We start from the raw sequence: 16,865 nt of genomic DNA, 5'->3' as shown, positions 1-16,865 counted from the left end.
TGTTAAAGGTTATGTCACCTTGATGTCAGCCTCCCTGCTCACTATGCCAGAGTTCATTGCATAACTTTTGGCAAGGAACTGTAGCCCAGTATGGGTTGATTGTAATGAACAATGGGGAAGCAAGGTTTTGACAAATATGAAGGGACCAATCAGAGAGCAGGGTTATGACGACGTCATTATTAAAGGAACAATCAGAGCAGGTTTTAAGATATTATTATGAAGGGACCAATCAGACAACAGAGTCATGACGCTGTTGTAAAGAAGGGACTAATCAGAGAGCTGGGTTATGATGATGTCATTATGAAAGTACCAATCAGAGAGCAGCGTTATGAAGGACTAATCAGTGAGCAGGGTTATGACGATGTCACGAAGCACGAATCAGAGAGCAGGGTTGACAATGTCATTATGAAGGGACCAATCAGCTAGCAGGGTTATGACGATGAAGTAATGAAGGGACCAATCAGAGACCATGGTCATGATGATGTCGTAATGAAGGGATCAATCAGAGAACAGGGTTATGAGATGTCATAATGAAGGAACCAATCAGAGTGTAGGGTTATTACAATGTCATTATGAAGCACCAATCAGAGCAGGGTTATGACATGACGCTATCATAATTAAGGGACTAATCAGAGAGCAACGTTATGAAGGACCAATCAGAGAGCTGGGTTTTGACAGTCATTATGATGGACCAATCATAATTTGCATTATGATACATTTTAAACTGAAGGGATTTGCCCCAGCACCCAGCTATTTTGCACCTGGTGAAAGTTGATTGCATTGATGAGCAAAGGTGCCCCCAAAACAAAACTGACTTAATTAAGCAAGAGGAGTAATGAGTAAGATTCTGTGTTTATACTTTCAAAAGTGATTGCTATTGATAAAAAAGGTTTATCTGCCTTCCCATTGAAAACCAGTTTGACAATTTAAACATATATTTTATGGAAAAGAGATTATGCATGTTTCTGGACGATGTACCATGCTGCCATGTTGATAACATGACCGAGTGGCGCAAATTAGTGTTCGATTTGAGACGTTCCAGTCACGGGCCATAGACCAGTGCCCCGCGGGTCAGTTTACTCGATCCCGCCCATTGACGAGTGTCAAATCCTCTGCTCAGACGTTGAATGAATCAACCAATGGCTGCATGCTACGTCATTGACTGGCACTCGGGCACCAAATAGTAGCTACACATTGTAACCGTGTAATGGGAACGCTTCTGCCAAGTTCACGTGCTGGTTGGAACTAAGAAACTCGGAAATGTCCGAATTGCTAACTGATTGAACGCAGCAGGTGTATAACTACAACCAATTAGCAAGTCGGAAATGTCCGAGATTCCTAGTTCCGACTAGCACCTCAACGCGGTGTTTCATACAGCAGTTAGGTGTCCAGTTGCAGGTGGAACACCAAAAAACATAATTTTTCTACAAATATTGAATCCCCTTTTTGTTTCCAATGAGAAATGCCTCTTGCACGTATGTCGATCGTTGTTCTGGTCGCACAGTGACTTATACAATTTGGCCGCATCGCATAGGAATGACTCGTTCCTGCAAATATCAAATCAAATACGTTGGGAAATGCAATATGTCTGGCAACTAAAATGACGAGAACTCGTCTGAATATTCTGTTTTTTGGAGTACCACCTGCAATTGAGAAGGTTAGCTAAGATGTAACAGCTGTATGGAGGCGTTCACATACTGTATCATCGCAGCGTGTAGCTAATTGTATAGCTACTTTTCAAAAGTCCTTGAATGTAAAAGGCTGTACGTTTTAGTAATTTAGCAGATGCTCTTTTATCCAGAGTGTTTGTATGTTATGTTGTGTTACAATTTGTAGAATTATGCATGGTTTCTATGGTACTAATTCATCTTTCAAAATGTATGGAATTTAAATAAAAATGTTTGTTGAAAACAATAGTAATCGAACTCTGATTCAGTGATTGTATCGACTCAATCAGCGATTGATTTAACAGGCCCGAAATGTAACGCACGCGCAAACCTAGTTCTTCCTTTCTGCTAAATTCTTCGCCATGGCTCCTGTGGTGGGTACAATCGCGTGTGAACAAGTGTCCAAATATGTACATGTTGCACACTTCAAACGACTGTACTTGATTTGTGTCATATTCGTATGAATATGGACATATTTGGAGGGGGGGGCAATGTCATGGTTAATACTGCATTGGGTTTTGTTATTCACGAGGCCTGCTAATTTAGCTAGCCTAGAGATCCACCACGTTGTAGCTAGCTACAGAAAACTAGCTTATCGTTTTCCAGTTCGTTTTATAGTTCGCAGTACTCAATAGTTTAAGTGATAAAAGTATAGGTCTGGTTAGCTAACTGACTAAAGCTTCCTCTGAGTTGGCCATTAACTGACGATAGACAGATCGCTAATTTAGTTGATGTCTGAGCGGTTGTTGCGCGTATGTTTGAACTAGAAGCCTAGCTAGTTAGATTCTAGACAGCTACCTAACTTGATTACTAGAACTAGCAGGGTGGCCTTTTAGAGCGACAGCTAGCTAATGACCTAGACAGGTAGCTAATCGGAGAAGCGTTGGTGGACGGTCTCATTTTATTTGTCTGTTAATCTAATTTGCAGAAGAAACAGAGCAACAAAGGCTCCAAGGGTGGCAAGAAGAAGAAGCAGGTCCTGAAGTTCACTCTGGACTGCACCCACCCTGTTGAAGATGGCATCATGGATGCTGCCAACTTTGTAAGTACATTTTTTACCTGTGCCAGGTTGCAGTGAAAATGTCAGTTTCTCAAACAGCCTTCTGAATCCCCTTTACTTTAGCCACCATCTTGAATTGTGTTTCAGCCTGTCCCAGGCAGTGGCAGCCCTACCACTTGATTTAGTATAAAGCTGAGGGACAGATGGAGCTTGCGAAATGTAATCACTCTCAAATTCATATACATATCTAAGGATTTTACAGTCCATGGGATCGACATGAGATATGTTGAACAGAATATTACTATGCTAATGTAAGAGTGCGTTCTGTTAGATCCCAAGCGGGGGGGCATTTGGGAAACCCTGCACTTCACTAGTCATGTTGGGCAGCTGTCAATCTTTGGTTTTGGGGAAATTAGAAGTATATGCTTACACAGCATGTCTTAATGGTTATAGGAGCAATTCCTTCAGGAGCGCATCAAGGTGAACGGGAAAGCTGGCAACCTGGGTGGTGGTGTGGTGTCTATTGAGAGGAGCAAGAGCAAGATCACTGTGTCCTCTGAGGTCCCCTTCTCCAAAAGGTATGGTGACTGCACTGGCAACTCAACTAGAGGTTGACCGATTATGATTTTTCAACGCCGATACCGATTATTGGAGGACCAAAAAAGCCGATACCGATTTAATCAGCCGATTTTTATATATTTGTAATAATGACAATTACAACAATACTGAAACAACAATGAGCACTTTTATTTTAACTTAATATAATACATCAATAAAATCAATTTAGTCTCAAATAAATAATGAAACATGTTCCATCTGGTTTAAATAATGCAAAAACAAAGTGTTGGAGAAGAAAGTAAAAGTGCAATATGTGCCATGTAAAAAAGCAAAAACTATTCAGTTCCTTGCTCAGAACATGAGAACATATGAAAGCTGGTGTTTCCTTTTAACATGAGTCTTCAATATTCCCAGGTAAGAACTTTTAGGTTGTAGTTATTATAGGACTATTTCTCTCTACCATTTGTATTTCATAGACCTTTGACTATTGGATTTTCTAATAGGTACTTTAGTATTGCCAGCCTAATCTTGGGAGTTGATAGGCTTGAAGTCATAAACAGCGCAATGCTTGAAGCATTGCGAAGAGTTGCTGACAAATGCAGTAAAGTGCTGTTTGAATGAATGCTTACGAGCCTGCTGCTGCCTACCACCGCTCAGTCAGACTGCTCTATCAAATCATAGACTCCCCTGCACGTTTAGAGTCCTGCACGTTTAGAGTCCTGCACGTTTAGAGTCCTGCACGTTTAGAGTCCTGCACGTTTAGAGTCCTGCACAGGTGTTGTTTGGAGCCGCACCGGCCCACCAGGACAGGTTTTTCACCGCAACCCAACCCACCTGATTAGAACTTTTCTGAGGGCCAATCCGTGACTTGTCGAATAACATCAATTTACTGTATAATTTGTATGACTCCAGAGTAGTAGCCTAGGCTATTATTCCATTCCCTGCATGAATTGGTCTGCATGTCTACTTAACATTTGGATGAAAGGAAACAATGCCATGAACGACAATTATATTTTCACAATGAAATGCGGCACATTGACAACTGAAATCACTCTGGGGGAAAAAGGGCCTTTAATTAGTCTTCTTACCGAATGAAAAACTATAGCTGACAAAGGTTTACATTCAATATTGTTTAGATAATCCAATAGTTTAATTGAAACCAACAAATCCCAGAATCTAGGCTGCAAAAATGCATTTTAGTAGGCTATATTCAAACATTTACCAGCCACACCGGTTTAAACTTGATATGGCCTGCGTATGGTCTAAATCAGTGGTCACCAACCAAAGTCAAGATCACTTTCCTATCAAAAAGCAAGCTGAGATCTACTGCTCACATTAAAATAATATATATATTTCTTTACCTCAAACAAACAGTTTTGTAGGAATGAGGTTTGGGCAGTAGGCTTAATACATTATCACAGCATATTGGCTATATGATTGGCCTGCCAATATTGTTAATCAGACCACATATTTCAAAACTCGAGCTTTGATAACACAATAGATCAGTTTGTTTAGCACTTGTGAGGCACTGTGGAGCATGAATTGAAATAATTAGCTTTTTTATTTTACTGGACTGATGGTACCTGCATTTGATGGTCAACGAGGTCAAATCACGACGTCAGTGATCTTGGAAAGGTGGAAAAGTCAGAGCTCTAGAAAGATGCCATCGTTTCCGACTTGGAATTCCGAGTTGGATGACCATTCTAAACTATTTTTCCCATCCGCCCCTCACGGTCCCTGCTCTCTCCTTCCTTTCCTTTGGTAAGACTAACCAGAGAGGGGACACTCTTCCACCCGATGGCGAAACTCGAGTTGCACCACATCTGCCTCATGCACAAATTCATGTTGTTCCTATGACCAGAGAAAGTTAAATATTCCTTAATATTAACATCGGCATGATGAGCTGCTAATAATAATAAAACGCAGGGCTATCAATACTTGGCTACTCATTCATTGCAGCTGCAGCCCGAGTGGAAGTACGGAGAAGCATATTTTGTAATAGTGTTGAATAAAAACAGTGACAGTGCTGAATATAAACTTAAACATGAACTCACTCATCAAAACAGCAGCTCTTTGCTGTATTCGTTGAAAGTCTGTCTGTGGTCATGGTTTTAAAAGTTATTAAATCTTACATAGGCTAGTAGCCTATTCGACTTGGCTGTGACCAGGGTCATGGAAGCTCTGTAGCCACTGTGATTTGAGCTATCCGATTGGGCAGCGCAGTAGGTGCACTTGACTTAGTCACAGATTTGCTGGTCCACCGGGTAGGTAGAGTTTGTCTTATGGGAACACTTTGTTTACCCGGAGCGCCTGACTTTTGAGTCAAGGGCACCTATCGCGATCGACAGGTTGGTGACCACTGGTCTAAAAGAACAAAAGAACGATTTAACGTTATACTAATTTGAAAATAGGCTTATATAGTTTATCGTAAACAAATACCTTCTTGAACTTTTTGCATCCATCTTCCGGGTTGTTGTCCTTGTCCACAATGACTCCAAAATCCTTAAAACTGGGAATTTCACTTGCGCAAGCACCTGTTTCCAAGATGGTGTATTTCATAACCTTTACATACATACAGCACCAGTCAAATGTTTAGATTCTTAAAAGTAACCACTCTTTGCCTTGATGACAGCTTTGTACATTCTTGGCACCTGGAATGCTTTTCCAATAGTCTTGAAGGAGTTCCCACATATGCTGAGCACTTGTTGGCTGCTTTTCCTTAACTCTACGGTCTAACTCATCCCAAACCATCTCAATTGGGTTGAGGTTGGGTGATTTGTGGAGGCCAGGTCATCTGACGCAGCACTCCATCACTCTCCTTGGTCAAATATCCCTACACAGCCTGGAGGTGTGTTGGGTCATTGTCCTGTTGAAAAACAAATGATAGTCCCACTAAGTGCAAACCAGACGGGATGGCGTATCGCTGCAGAATGCTGTGGTAGCCATGCTAGTTAAGTGTGCCTTGAATTCTAAATAAATCACATACAGTGTCCCCAGCAAAGTACCCCCACACAATCATACCACAACACAACTGATTGGCTCAAATGCATTAAGAAGGAAATAAATTCCACAAATTAACTTTTAACATGACCTCATGAAGCTGGTTGAGAGAATGCCAACAGTGTGCAAAGCTGTCAAAGGCAAAGAGTGGCTACTTTGAGGAATCTCAAATATTAAATGTATTTAGCTTTAACGTTTTTTTGTGGGGTTTCTACATTATTCCATATGTGTTTGTCTTCACTATAATTCTACAATGTAGAAAATATTTTAAAAATAAAAAACGCTGGAATGAGGTGTCCATACTTTTGTCTGGTACTGTGTGTGTATATTTGTTTTCTTTAGTAAGTTAGTATGTGTATTGCATTGGGGGAAAAAGCCCAACCTCTCACATCTGAATGCCATCTGTCTCCTGTCTGCAGATATCTGAAATATCTGACCAAGAAGTACTTGAAGAAGAACAACCTTCGCGACTGGCTGCGTGTTGTGGCCAACACAAAGGAGAGCTACGAGCTACGCTACTTCCAGATCAACCAGGACGAGGAGGAGGAAGAGGATGAGGATTAAACATTGTCTGGATTTTGTACATTCAATAAATTCTTAGAGTACTCCTGTTTTAAATTTTTTCTCTACGGTGACGAGACATGGAGCGGGTATATTTACTAGGACGCAAAAAGTCTAAAACAGGGAGGGACCTACCTGAATTTGTCCAACAAGAAACACATTTTCATTGCAAAACGTGTGCACTCCTGAATACACACTGTGGGTGACGATCACTCAACCTTCTTGTGACAATGCAGTACAGTGCCTAGAGAAAGTATTCAGACCCCTGTACTTATTCCACATTTTGTTACATTCTGAATTCAAAATTGATTAAATATACTTTCTCTCACTCATATACACACATTACACCATAAGGACTAAGTGAAAACATGTTTAGACATTTTTGCAATTTTATTGAAAAAGGAATACAGAAATGGCTCATTTACATAAGTATTCACACCCCTGAGTCAACTTTGTAGAAGTCTTTTTGGCTAAGAGCTTTCCACACCTGGGTTGTGACATTTGCCCATTATTCATTAAACTCATCCAGCTCTGTCAAATTAGCAGAGCATTGCTAGACCATTTTTAGGTCTCGCCATAGATTTAAGTCAATAACTCGGCCATTCGAACATCACTGTTTTCTTGGTAAATTACTAGTGTAGATTTAGGCTTTTGTCCTGCTGAAAGGTGAATTCAACTTCCAGAAAGCAGACAACCAGGTTTCCTCTAGGATTTTTCTTGTGCTTAGCTCCTGTTTCATTTTTTTTATCCTGAAAAACTCCAGTGTCTAATGACTACAAGCTTACCCATAACATGATGCAGCCACCACTATGCTTGAAAATATGGAGAGTGGTACTCTAAAGTGCAGTTTTGGATTTGCCACAAACATACGTTTGTATTTAGTGCCTTGATGGAATATTCTGTACAGGCTTCCTTTTCACCCTGTCAACTAGGTTAGGATTGTGAAGTAACAATGTTGTTGATCCATCCTCCATTATCTCCCATCACAGCCATTAAACAGCTCTAAAATCACCATTGGCCTCATGGGGAAATGTATGGTTTCCTTCCCCTCCGGCAACTGAGTTAGGAAGGACGCCTGTATCCTTGTAGTGACTGGTGTATTGATACAGAATTCAAAGTGTCATTAACTTATCCATGCTCAAAGGGATATTCAGTGTCAGATTTTGTCATTTTTATCCATCTACAAATAGGTGTCCTTTACGAGGCATTGGAAAACCTCCCTGGTCTTTGGTTGAAATTCATTGCTCAACTGAGTGACCTTAAATAATTGTATGTGTGGGGTACAGAGATGAGGCAGTCATTAAAGAATCATGTTATACATAACTTGTGACTTAAGCACATTTTTACTCCTGAACTTATTTAGGATTGCCATAACAAAAGGGGTGGAATACTTATGAATCAAGACATTTCAGCTATTTCATTTGTACAAATGTAAACAATTGACATTATGGGATGTTTGTATACAAGTGTAAAAAAAAAACAATGTAGTACATGGGGCGGCAGGGTAGCCTAGTGGTTAGAGCGTTGGACTAGTAACCGGAAGGTTGCAAGTTCAAATCCCCGAGCTGACAAGGTACAAATCTGTCGTTCTGCCCCTGAACAGGCAGTTAACCCACTGTTCCTAGGCCGTCATTGAAAATAAGAATTTGTTCTTAACTGACTTGCCTAGTAAAATAAAGGTAAAATTTAAAAAAAATTGCATTCAGGCTGAAACAACTGTGTGAAAAGGTATGAATAGTTTCTGAAGGCACTAGATTCAGCTAGCCATAACTCCCAAAATGCAGACAAAACCGTCAACCTTCCACAATGTTAATCCAGCATAACCATCTGTAAATGAATCTCAAGTATTTGGCAGCTCAGAACCTGTGTAAGGTGTGATATGCTCATTGGTAAATGGGGAAATTTGCTTGTCAGAATTGGTTAAATCAAATTGGTGCTAGAAGTGTGGCCCGAAATCAACCCATGGAGTGCACATCATCGGTATGTACAAGAAACTTGCCCATCTGTACGATCCCAGTCATCTACTCCTAGCTCACCCAAAGTACGGTGGATGATTGGTCAGCAGATGGATGCATACTAACTGCTACATACTGTTGACAGCAGTGATGACAAGATGGGGCAGGAGAGAGGCAATGTCAGAACAGACTGACCAAAATCAACCAATTTAATTAACCTTTACCATGTTTTAAATGTAAAAAACATGCGGGCCTTCTGACCAAGACACCAAAACAAATTAAGAAAAACAACCAGTCTTGATTTAAAACTAGGATAACCACACCCTGTTAACCATTTGCACTAAAAGAGTCGCAAAACCACATTCATGCTGGTTCTCATTGCCAAGATTGCAGTGCCCACACCTGGATTCCCAGGCTAAAAGGAGGTGAAAAATGTCTGGAATGACAAGCAGATACTGGCCTGAGGGACAGTTGCGCATCCTTCCAACAAAAGACATGATTCAACCTTGTGTGGATGGTGTCATGGGTGTTTCTCTTCAAGTCCCTGTTTGGGTGCCAATTCTGTAGCGGTACAACCGTCTTCAAACACAACATCTATACCCGGCATGAGGTCCCCATTAAGCAGCGTCCCTACAGGCTGTCCCCCACCAAACTGGCAATTCTCAATGAACAGCTCAAAAGCATGTTGGAGAATGGAATTGTGGAACCTTCTTTTTCCGGATGGGCTTCTCCGGTTGTCCTGATTCCTAAGAAAGATGGTGGATATCGATTCTGTGTAGACTACAGGAAGCCGAATGCCATAACAGAAAGTGATGCCTACCCTCTACCAAACATAAATGACATACTGGAATCTCTGGCAGGAGCATCCATCTTTAGTAATCTGGATCTGAACAGTGGCTATTGGCAGGTGTCAATGGATCCCGCTAGTCAGGACAAGACTGCCTTTGTCACCCCTGCTGGTTTGTACTCCTTCAAAGTCATGCCTTTTGGTTTGAAGAATGCTCCAGCAACCTGCCAAAGGTTGATGGAGACTGTCCTGGGAGATCTGAGGGGTAGAAATTGTCTTGTGTATCTGGATGTATCTACTCTGTCGCCGATCATCTGCAAGACATTCAGTCCGTCTTCGACAGACTAAAGGCTGCAGGTTTGACCTTGAAGAAGTGTTGTTTCTGTCTGCCAGAACTCAAGTTCCTTGGTCATGTGGTTAATGCTGAAGGTATCCATGCAGATCCAGCCAAAGTTGCAGCCGTGCATGAATTCCCAATTCCCACATCCCTCAAGGCTGTTCAGCGGTTTCTGGGTATGGCTGGATGGTACCAAAGGTTTGTGCCTGACTCTTCAAAGGTAGCCGAACCCCTCATCCACCTTAAGAAGAAAGGTGTGAAATTCCAATGGACCCCTGCATGCCAAAGTGCATTTGAAGCACTCAAAAACAGCAATTACTCCTCCAGTGCTTGGACATCCTAACCTGAATGCTCATTTCGTTGCGTACACGGATGCAAGTCAAACAGGACATGGAGCAGTCTTGGCTCAACAAACAGGACTTGGAACAGAAGAAGTTCTTGCCTATGCAAGTCGCACCCTTAATTCAGCTGAGAGGAATTATTCAACGTCTGAAAGGGAGTGCCTCGCTGTGATCTGGGCTTTGGAGAAATGGAGCTACTAATTGGAGGCAAAGATCTTCACCGTTGTCACAGACCACACTGCTCTGCAGTGGGTTCTGGCATCAGGCAAGACCAACAGCCGTCTTATTCGCTGGTCCATCAGACTGCAGATGTTTGACTTCATCATTGAGTATCGCAAAGGAAAACTGAAGGTTGTACCAGATGCCCTTTCTCGGATTACAGAGACTGCCAATGTTTGTCCTCCCTTGTGCAGTACTTATACTACCGCTAAATGTCTGGATGATTCCTTTCCTCTGGATGATGAGAGTGTATGGAGAGCACAGCAGAAGGATGCTGCCATCATGGCGATCCACAAGAGTCTGTCTGAAGAAGACTCCAAGAGTCGCTTCAATGATACGTATAGCATAATTCAGGATAAAGTGTATCGAAAAACTCCAATAGGAGATGGAATACACAGCACCCATTATCGCGTCTTCATTCCCTCTACATTGAGTGATCAGATAATCCAAGTTTATCATGCCAATGAATTTGTATTGGTGGTAGTGGACTACTACACACACTGGGTGGAGTTGTTTCCCCTCCGCAAAGCCACTGCATCAGCCATTGCTCTAATTCTGCGAAGGGAGGTTTTTATCAGATTCGGAATTCCCGACCAAATCCTCTCTGACCGAGGTCCGCAGTTCATTTCAGGAATATACAAAGAGCTCTGTACCTACTGGGGTGTAATTGCCAAGCTGACCACAGCCTACCATCCTTAGACCAACCTGACCGAGAGGGTAAACCGAACCCTGAAGGGGATGATTGCTTCATTCGTGGGGGATCAGCACACAAGGTGGGATCAGCATCTTCCAGAATTTCGCTTTGCACTGAACTCTGCCGTGCAGGAGACTTCTGGGGTCACTCCCGCCGAACTCCACCTGGGATGATCACTAAAAGGTCCGATGGACAGGGTCTTGCAAAGTTCGAATGTTTCACCTGACTGCCCAGCGTTTGATGCCGTACAACACCACCACACCTTGCTAGCCAGAGTGGAGGCCAGCAAAACCAAAGCCAAACAACGACAGCTGAGAAACTATGACAAAGACAAGACGTGTGTTTTCCACCCCAGTCTCGTGTCTGGGTACGTTCACATCATCTGTCAAAGGCATCTAAGAAGTTCACTGCCAAGCTAGCTTCGAGATGGAAAGGTCCATACCGTGTAATGCAGCAGTTGGGACCAGTGAACTACTTGGTATGTTTGGAGGACACTGGGGAAGATGTCAGGACAGTGCATGTTGTTGACCTAAAGCCCTGCTACCCTACGGCAGAAGAGCTGGATCGCAGGCAAAAGAAACACCTGCAGGACCTCTTCGTGGAGGACTCTGATGAGGACTTCCCTGGTTTTGTGTAGCAGGAACATGAACCTGTCAAAGCCTGCAGCCTCTCTTTTTCTACAGGCATTGTTTTTTCATGGGGGGAGGAGTGTGGCGAAATCTGCATGGAGCCTTCACCGTGCACTGCCACTTTAAGAGCGCATGAGCAGTAAGGAAGGAGGAAATAAAGAGAGCTCATTCAGCTCTTTGGGGAGGAGCTCTTTGGTGGCGCGACAGTTTGATTGTGTGTGTGTGTGCTGTGCTGCAGAAGTTTTGTTTGTTTTCAGTGTGTGTAGTTTATAAAGTATTTAACTCAATCATTGGTGTAATCGCTCTAGGTCGTGGTTGTTTTCTTTTGGGACTGCGCCCGTTATGGATCGCATGGATTAGTAGCAACATTGTTGCGAAGCTTTAACATACAAACCAACAAACCATCGGACAGTCAGACAGTACACCTGAACGCCTGAAAACCACAGCTAAGATCTCTCTTCTTCTCTTTCTCTCTTCCCTCTATCGTTCCAGTGCTTTACCCTGCAACAGACTCTCTATTTTTTCCAATGCACTTCCCATTGAAGTTCATTAGAGCTGGACTATTATTGCCCTGCCAGAAGTATTTGGACATTTTAGTTAAAAGGGAGGTTGCTTGCAAGTTGTGTATTGTTATGTGAACTGTATTGAGGTATACTAATGACATGTGGCCGAGAAGATTGTGGACTTTTTTTAAGGCCTTTGTTGTGTCTATGAACACCCCCCACATTCATACCCTCTGCCCTCCTCCACTGGACGATAATACATATGATTGCAAATCCTGTTGATGACTGGGTTCTTTCTTGTATGAAGTTGCTGTTAAATTGCTCTGCCATTATTAGTATTATTATTATTGTATGAGGTATTCTTGTTGGGGTTACCCCTGTGCTGTGATGTGGGTTTTATATGGTGTGTATTCTTTTTTCTCTCCACTGGCTATCTGCTAAACAGGCTACACTCTAGGCAGTCTCTTCTGCTGATGTGTGTGGATCTGGTAGTGGTACTCTCTCTATTCTACTCTTTTCCTTTCGGCATGATTAATACCTGCCTGGCGCCCGAACAAAATCATTCTTTACCCCTCTCTAATAAATACCGCTACAATTTAATCATACAAGTGAAGAGATTAACAGAAGAATGTAACAGAAGTCAATGGCCGGAGAGCATCAACTTGATGGCACAATGTCTCAGATCCCGATTGTGTTCTGACAATGCATACAGATCGACCTGACAAAAAGTAATACTGCTATGGACTTCATGAACAAAGAAAATGTAATTGGTCTTTGGGAACAAACACAAAAAGAACTGACTTGTTTGTGTTCGCATACATACAAGAACCCACCCTCCCCAGCCATCCATCAAGCCTTACAAAGGTGACCTAAAGGGGAGATGCATTCTGGAGAGAATCTGTTGACAAATGGTAAGGTGGCTGGATGGTGCCCCATCAGAGGGGGCCTGGGTTGTACTCTGGCAGCTTCTTGAGCATCTCTTGTTCCTGTGGAGTATCCTGTCTGGCGATGACCAGGCAGTGTGCGTATCCCATCACCACCTGCAACCACAAACAACAAAAAGTTTCAGAGTGAACATGTATCTAAATGCAGTTCCCATCTTCAGAATACATAAGTGGGAATTCAAATTCATCACTGTTTTCATTCTCTGTTGCTGCTCCACACCTGTTCAGTGTAAACTCCATCCAGGGTCTTCACCTCCTGAGCAGTAGTGGAGGACTTGGCCTTGTTGTCTCCGTATCCCTGTAACAAAACACAAAACCCATGGCATAAGTGGTGAAGCCGGAACAGGTGTGCTAATTCAGCAGTCCCTTGAGCACACAAGTACATTTCTATACTGAGCACAAATATAAAACGCAACATTTTCAAAGATTTGAGAGTTACAGTTCATATAAGGAAATCAGTCAATTGAAATAAATTCATTAGGCCCTAATCTATGGATTTCACATGACTGGGCAGGGGTGAAGCCATGGGTGGGCCTTGGAGGGCATAGGCCTAACCACTTGGCAGCCAGGCCAAGCCAACCAGATTGAGTTTTTCCTTACAAAAGTCTATATTACAGACAGAAATACTCCTCAGCCCTGCCCACCTCAGATCATCCCATGAGTGAAGAAGCCGGATGTGGAGGTCCTGGGCTGGCGTGGTTACACGTGGTCTGTGGTTGCGTGGCCGATTGGACATACTGCCAAATTCTCGAAAACGACGGAGGCAGCTTACGGTAGAGAAATTAACATTCAATTATCTGGCAACAGCTCTGGTAGACATTCCTGCAGTCAGCATGCCAATTGCACGCTCCCTCAAAACTTGAGGTATCTGTGGCATGGCGTTGTGTGACTATGAATTGGCCTTTTACTGTCCCCAGCATAAGGTGCAGTTGTATAATTAATCAGCTTCTTGATATGCCACATCTGTCAGGTGGATAGATTATCTTGTCAAACAACAAATGCTCACTAACAGGAATTTAAACAAATTTATGCACAAAATTTGAGAGAAATAAGATTTTTGTGCATATGAAAAATGTCTGGGATTTTATTTCAGCTCATGAAACATGAGACCAACACTTGTTCCGTTTATATTTTTGTTCAGTGTATAATTGTATAATAAAAAACTTACCAGTTCTCCAAAGGTTGGGGAGGGTCCCCAGCTGATGGTGCTGTCGTCTGCAGCGATAACTATACTGCTTTTCCCGCACGCCAGACTGCGGACCTTCCAGCCACACAGGTCCTGCACAGCCTTGGGGTACATGGTAGACTCCCGCGAGGTATTGGTGACCCCCCAGAAAAACAGCCCTCCTGCACACACAATGTTAATATTGTAGCTTCCTGATCAAAAAACACTAGCAAAATTTGTCCAGCTCTTGGCGTTATGGCTACACTGTTTAGACTGACAGATGCTATGTTCAAATCACAGTTGGGATACGCCCTGAAATCACTACAACATACACAACGAAACATTATTTTGATTTGCGCCACCTTTTGCCCTCAGAACAGCCTCAGTACGTTGGGGCATGGACTCTACAAGGTGTTGAAAGCGTTCCACAGGGCTGCTGGCCAATATTGACTGCAAAGTTTCCCACAGTTGTGTCAAGTTGGCTGGATATCCTGTGGGTGGTGGACCATTCTTGATACACATGGGAAACTGCTGAGAGTGAAAAACCCATCAGCATTGCAGTTCTTGACACACTCAAACCGTTGCGCCTGGCACCTATTACCATAACCTGTTCAAAGGCACTTACATATTTTGTCTTGCACATACACACAGTCCTTGTCTCAAGGCTTAAAAAGCCTTCTTTAACCATATACAAGTATTGTACAGAGTGTATATCAGGTAGAGCAACAGACGTGGGGAAGTAACGGTAGTATTCTTGGTTTAAAGTGGTATAAATTGATAATAGGGGTAATAAATAAAATAATTCTAAAAAGATTTACTCTTCAGTGCGACATTCAAGGGGTTAAGCATTGTGTCCCATACCCATCTCATTTACAGCGAAGGAGCACTGATAGCCAGTGTAGATTTGGGATGCCCCGCGCCCGGGGAAGTCAAAGAGCTTCACCAGTCTGGGCACCATCTCGTCCTTCTGCTCCGTGTGACCCAGCCGTCCATAACCACCAAAGCCCCAGGAAAACACCCGCTTCTGGGAATCCAATATCAGCTGGGGATACACACAAACACAGTTTACATACCTCACGCTAACAAAACAAAAAGTGAGAAGAAAAGAAACCTGACTTTGCGAATCAACTACGGCCAATATAAGTGAAAACTGGACTGTCCCTTTAAACACAGGCTGGTGCCAAATGTTATCAGACCCGCTCAGTGTCCAGATTTAAGGACCAGAGTGAAGAGGTCTCCATCTGCAGGTTCATTCATTAAGGGAACACTGTAGCTTGCTCTGGATAAGAGCATCTGTTGAATGACTCTTCATTCAGTGATTATGCAAAGGTTGGGGGATGGAGACATCACTATTTGTGTTTTTTTTGTTGTTGAATTTTACCCCTTTTTTCTCTCCAATTTCGTGGTATCCAATTGTTTAGTAGCAGCTCGGGAGAGACGAAGGTTGAAAGTCATTTGTCCTCCGATACACAACCCAACCAAGCCACACAGCGCATCCAATCCAGTAGTCAGCCGCACCAATGTGTCGGAGGAAACACGCCCGTTCCGCCACAGGAGTTGCTGGTGCGCGATGAGACAAGGACATCCCTACCAGCCAAACCCTCCCTAACCCGGACGACGCTAGGCCAATTGTGCGTCGCCCCACGGACCTCCCGGTCGCGGCCGGTTACGACAGAGCCTGGGCGCGAACCCAGAGTCTCTGGTGGCACAGCTGGCGCTGCAGTACAGTGCCCTTAACCACTGCGCCACCCGGGAGGCTCTAAAATGCACACTTCTGGCTCAAGGTGTATTTGTGGCAGTAGGTATCAGAGCCCGTATTCATAAAAGCGCCTCAGGAGTAGGAGTGTTGATCTAGGATCAAGTTCCCCATGTAAATGTCATTTTATTCATTATGATCTAAAAAGGCCAAACTGATCGTTCTCCCAGACTGAATACGCGTCCTGGTCTTCCCTCCTCACCGTGTGATTGCCTCCGCAGGCGACGTCTCGGACCACCACGTTAGGTACAGGCGTCACCTGGCCGTCCTTACTCTTCTCGATGAAGATGGCCACGCGGCGTGCAATGGTCTCACAGTCAAACTCGATGCGCTGGGCGCGGGCAATGAACTTGCCGTCAGAATTGTGTCCTGTGACCCAAAACACAAGACAAATAAGTGTGTAACAGTACTCTTCTTGCGTTGGTAAAGCTATGTATATCGAGGATGCAGACCCTGCTTTAAACAGTCACTAAATATTCCAGTCAGACTATACTCCATGAGAATTAGAGTGAAAAGTGGTTGATCAATCCCCTTAGCCCTCATAGGTAAACATGCCTGTTACATGTTAAGTACACTCAGTGACTTTAAAACATCCAAGTAATAAAATAAACAACCATAAGAGACTTTATCATATCCGTCACATTACCATCCTGCAACCTCTAATCACGGTCACAATGGTAAAAGCAAAACAAATAAAACATGTCAATACCATTGTCCCTCTATTCACTTATTTAACCTTCAAGAGCTAA

At 43.1% G+C, this 16,865-nt stretch overlaps 2 protein-coding genes across 2 annotated transcripts in view; one reads left to right on the top strand and one right to left on the bottom strand.

Annotated features, from left to right (window-relative positions):
* Nucleotides 1-1,927: 1,927 nt before the first annotated feature.
* On the top strand, nt 1,928-6,831 carry LOC118361286 (60S ribosomal protein L22-like). Its single transcript, XM_035741107.2, has 4 exons — nt 1,928-2,041; nt 2,596-2,709; nt 3,121-3,245; nt 6,645-6,831. The coding sequence occupies exons 1-4, from the start codon at nt 2,030-2,032 to the stop codon at nt 6,787-6,789; spliced, it is 396 nt and encodes a 131-aa protein (XP_035597000.1). The 5' UTR covers nt 1,928-2,029; the 3' UTR covers nt 6,790-6,831.
* A 5,997-nt stretch (nt 6,832-12,828) lies between these two features.
* Nucleotides 12,829-16,865, bottom strand: part of LOC118361285 (protein RCC2 homolog) — a 36,746-nt gene continuing 32,709 nt past the window's right edge. Inside the window, exons 7-11 of the mRNA XM_052482961.1 lie at nt 16,319-16,485; nt 15,222-15,402; nt 14,364-14,542; nt 13,416-13,493; nt 12,829-13,291 (exon numbers count right to left, since the gene is read on the bottom strand). Coding sequence (XP_052338921.1) covers nt 13,187-13,291; nt 13,416-13,493; nt 14,364-14,542; nt 15,222-15,402; nt 16,319-16,485 — 710 coding nt within the window. The 3' untranslated portion in view covers nt 12,829-13,186. The remainder of the gene's footprint in view (nt 13,292-13,415; nt 13,494-14,363; nt 14,543-15,221; nt 15,403-16,318; nt 16,486-16,865) is intronic.

Source organism: Oncorhynchus keta, chromosome 28 (genome assembly GCF_023373465.1).
Source record: "Oncorhynchus keta strain PuntledgeMale-10-30-2019 chromosome 28, Oket_V2, whole genome shotgun sequence".
Taxonomy (NCBI): Eukaryota; Metazoa; Chordata; class Actinopteri; order Salmoniformes; family Salmonidae; genus Oncorhynchus; species Oncorhynchus keta.
This window is presented reverse-complemented; position numbering and strand designations above follow the sequence as displayed.

Coding starts and splice junctions, on each gene's coding strand:
- LOC118361286 (XM_035741107.2), top strand. Junction 2,710..3,120: donor TCATGGATGCTGCCAACTTT/GTAAGTACATTT, acceptor TAATGGTTATAG/GAGCAATTCCTTCAGGAGCG. Junction 3,246..6,644: donor GAGGTCCCCTTCTCCAAAAG/GTATGGTGACTG, acceptor TCCTGTCTGCAG/ATATCTGAAATATCTGACCA.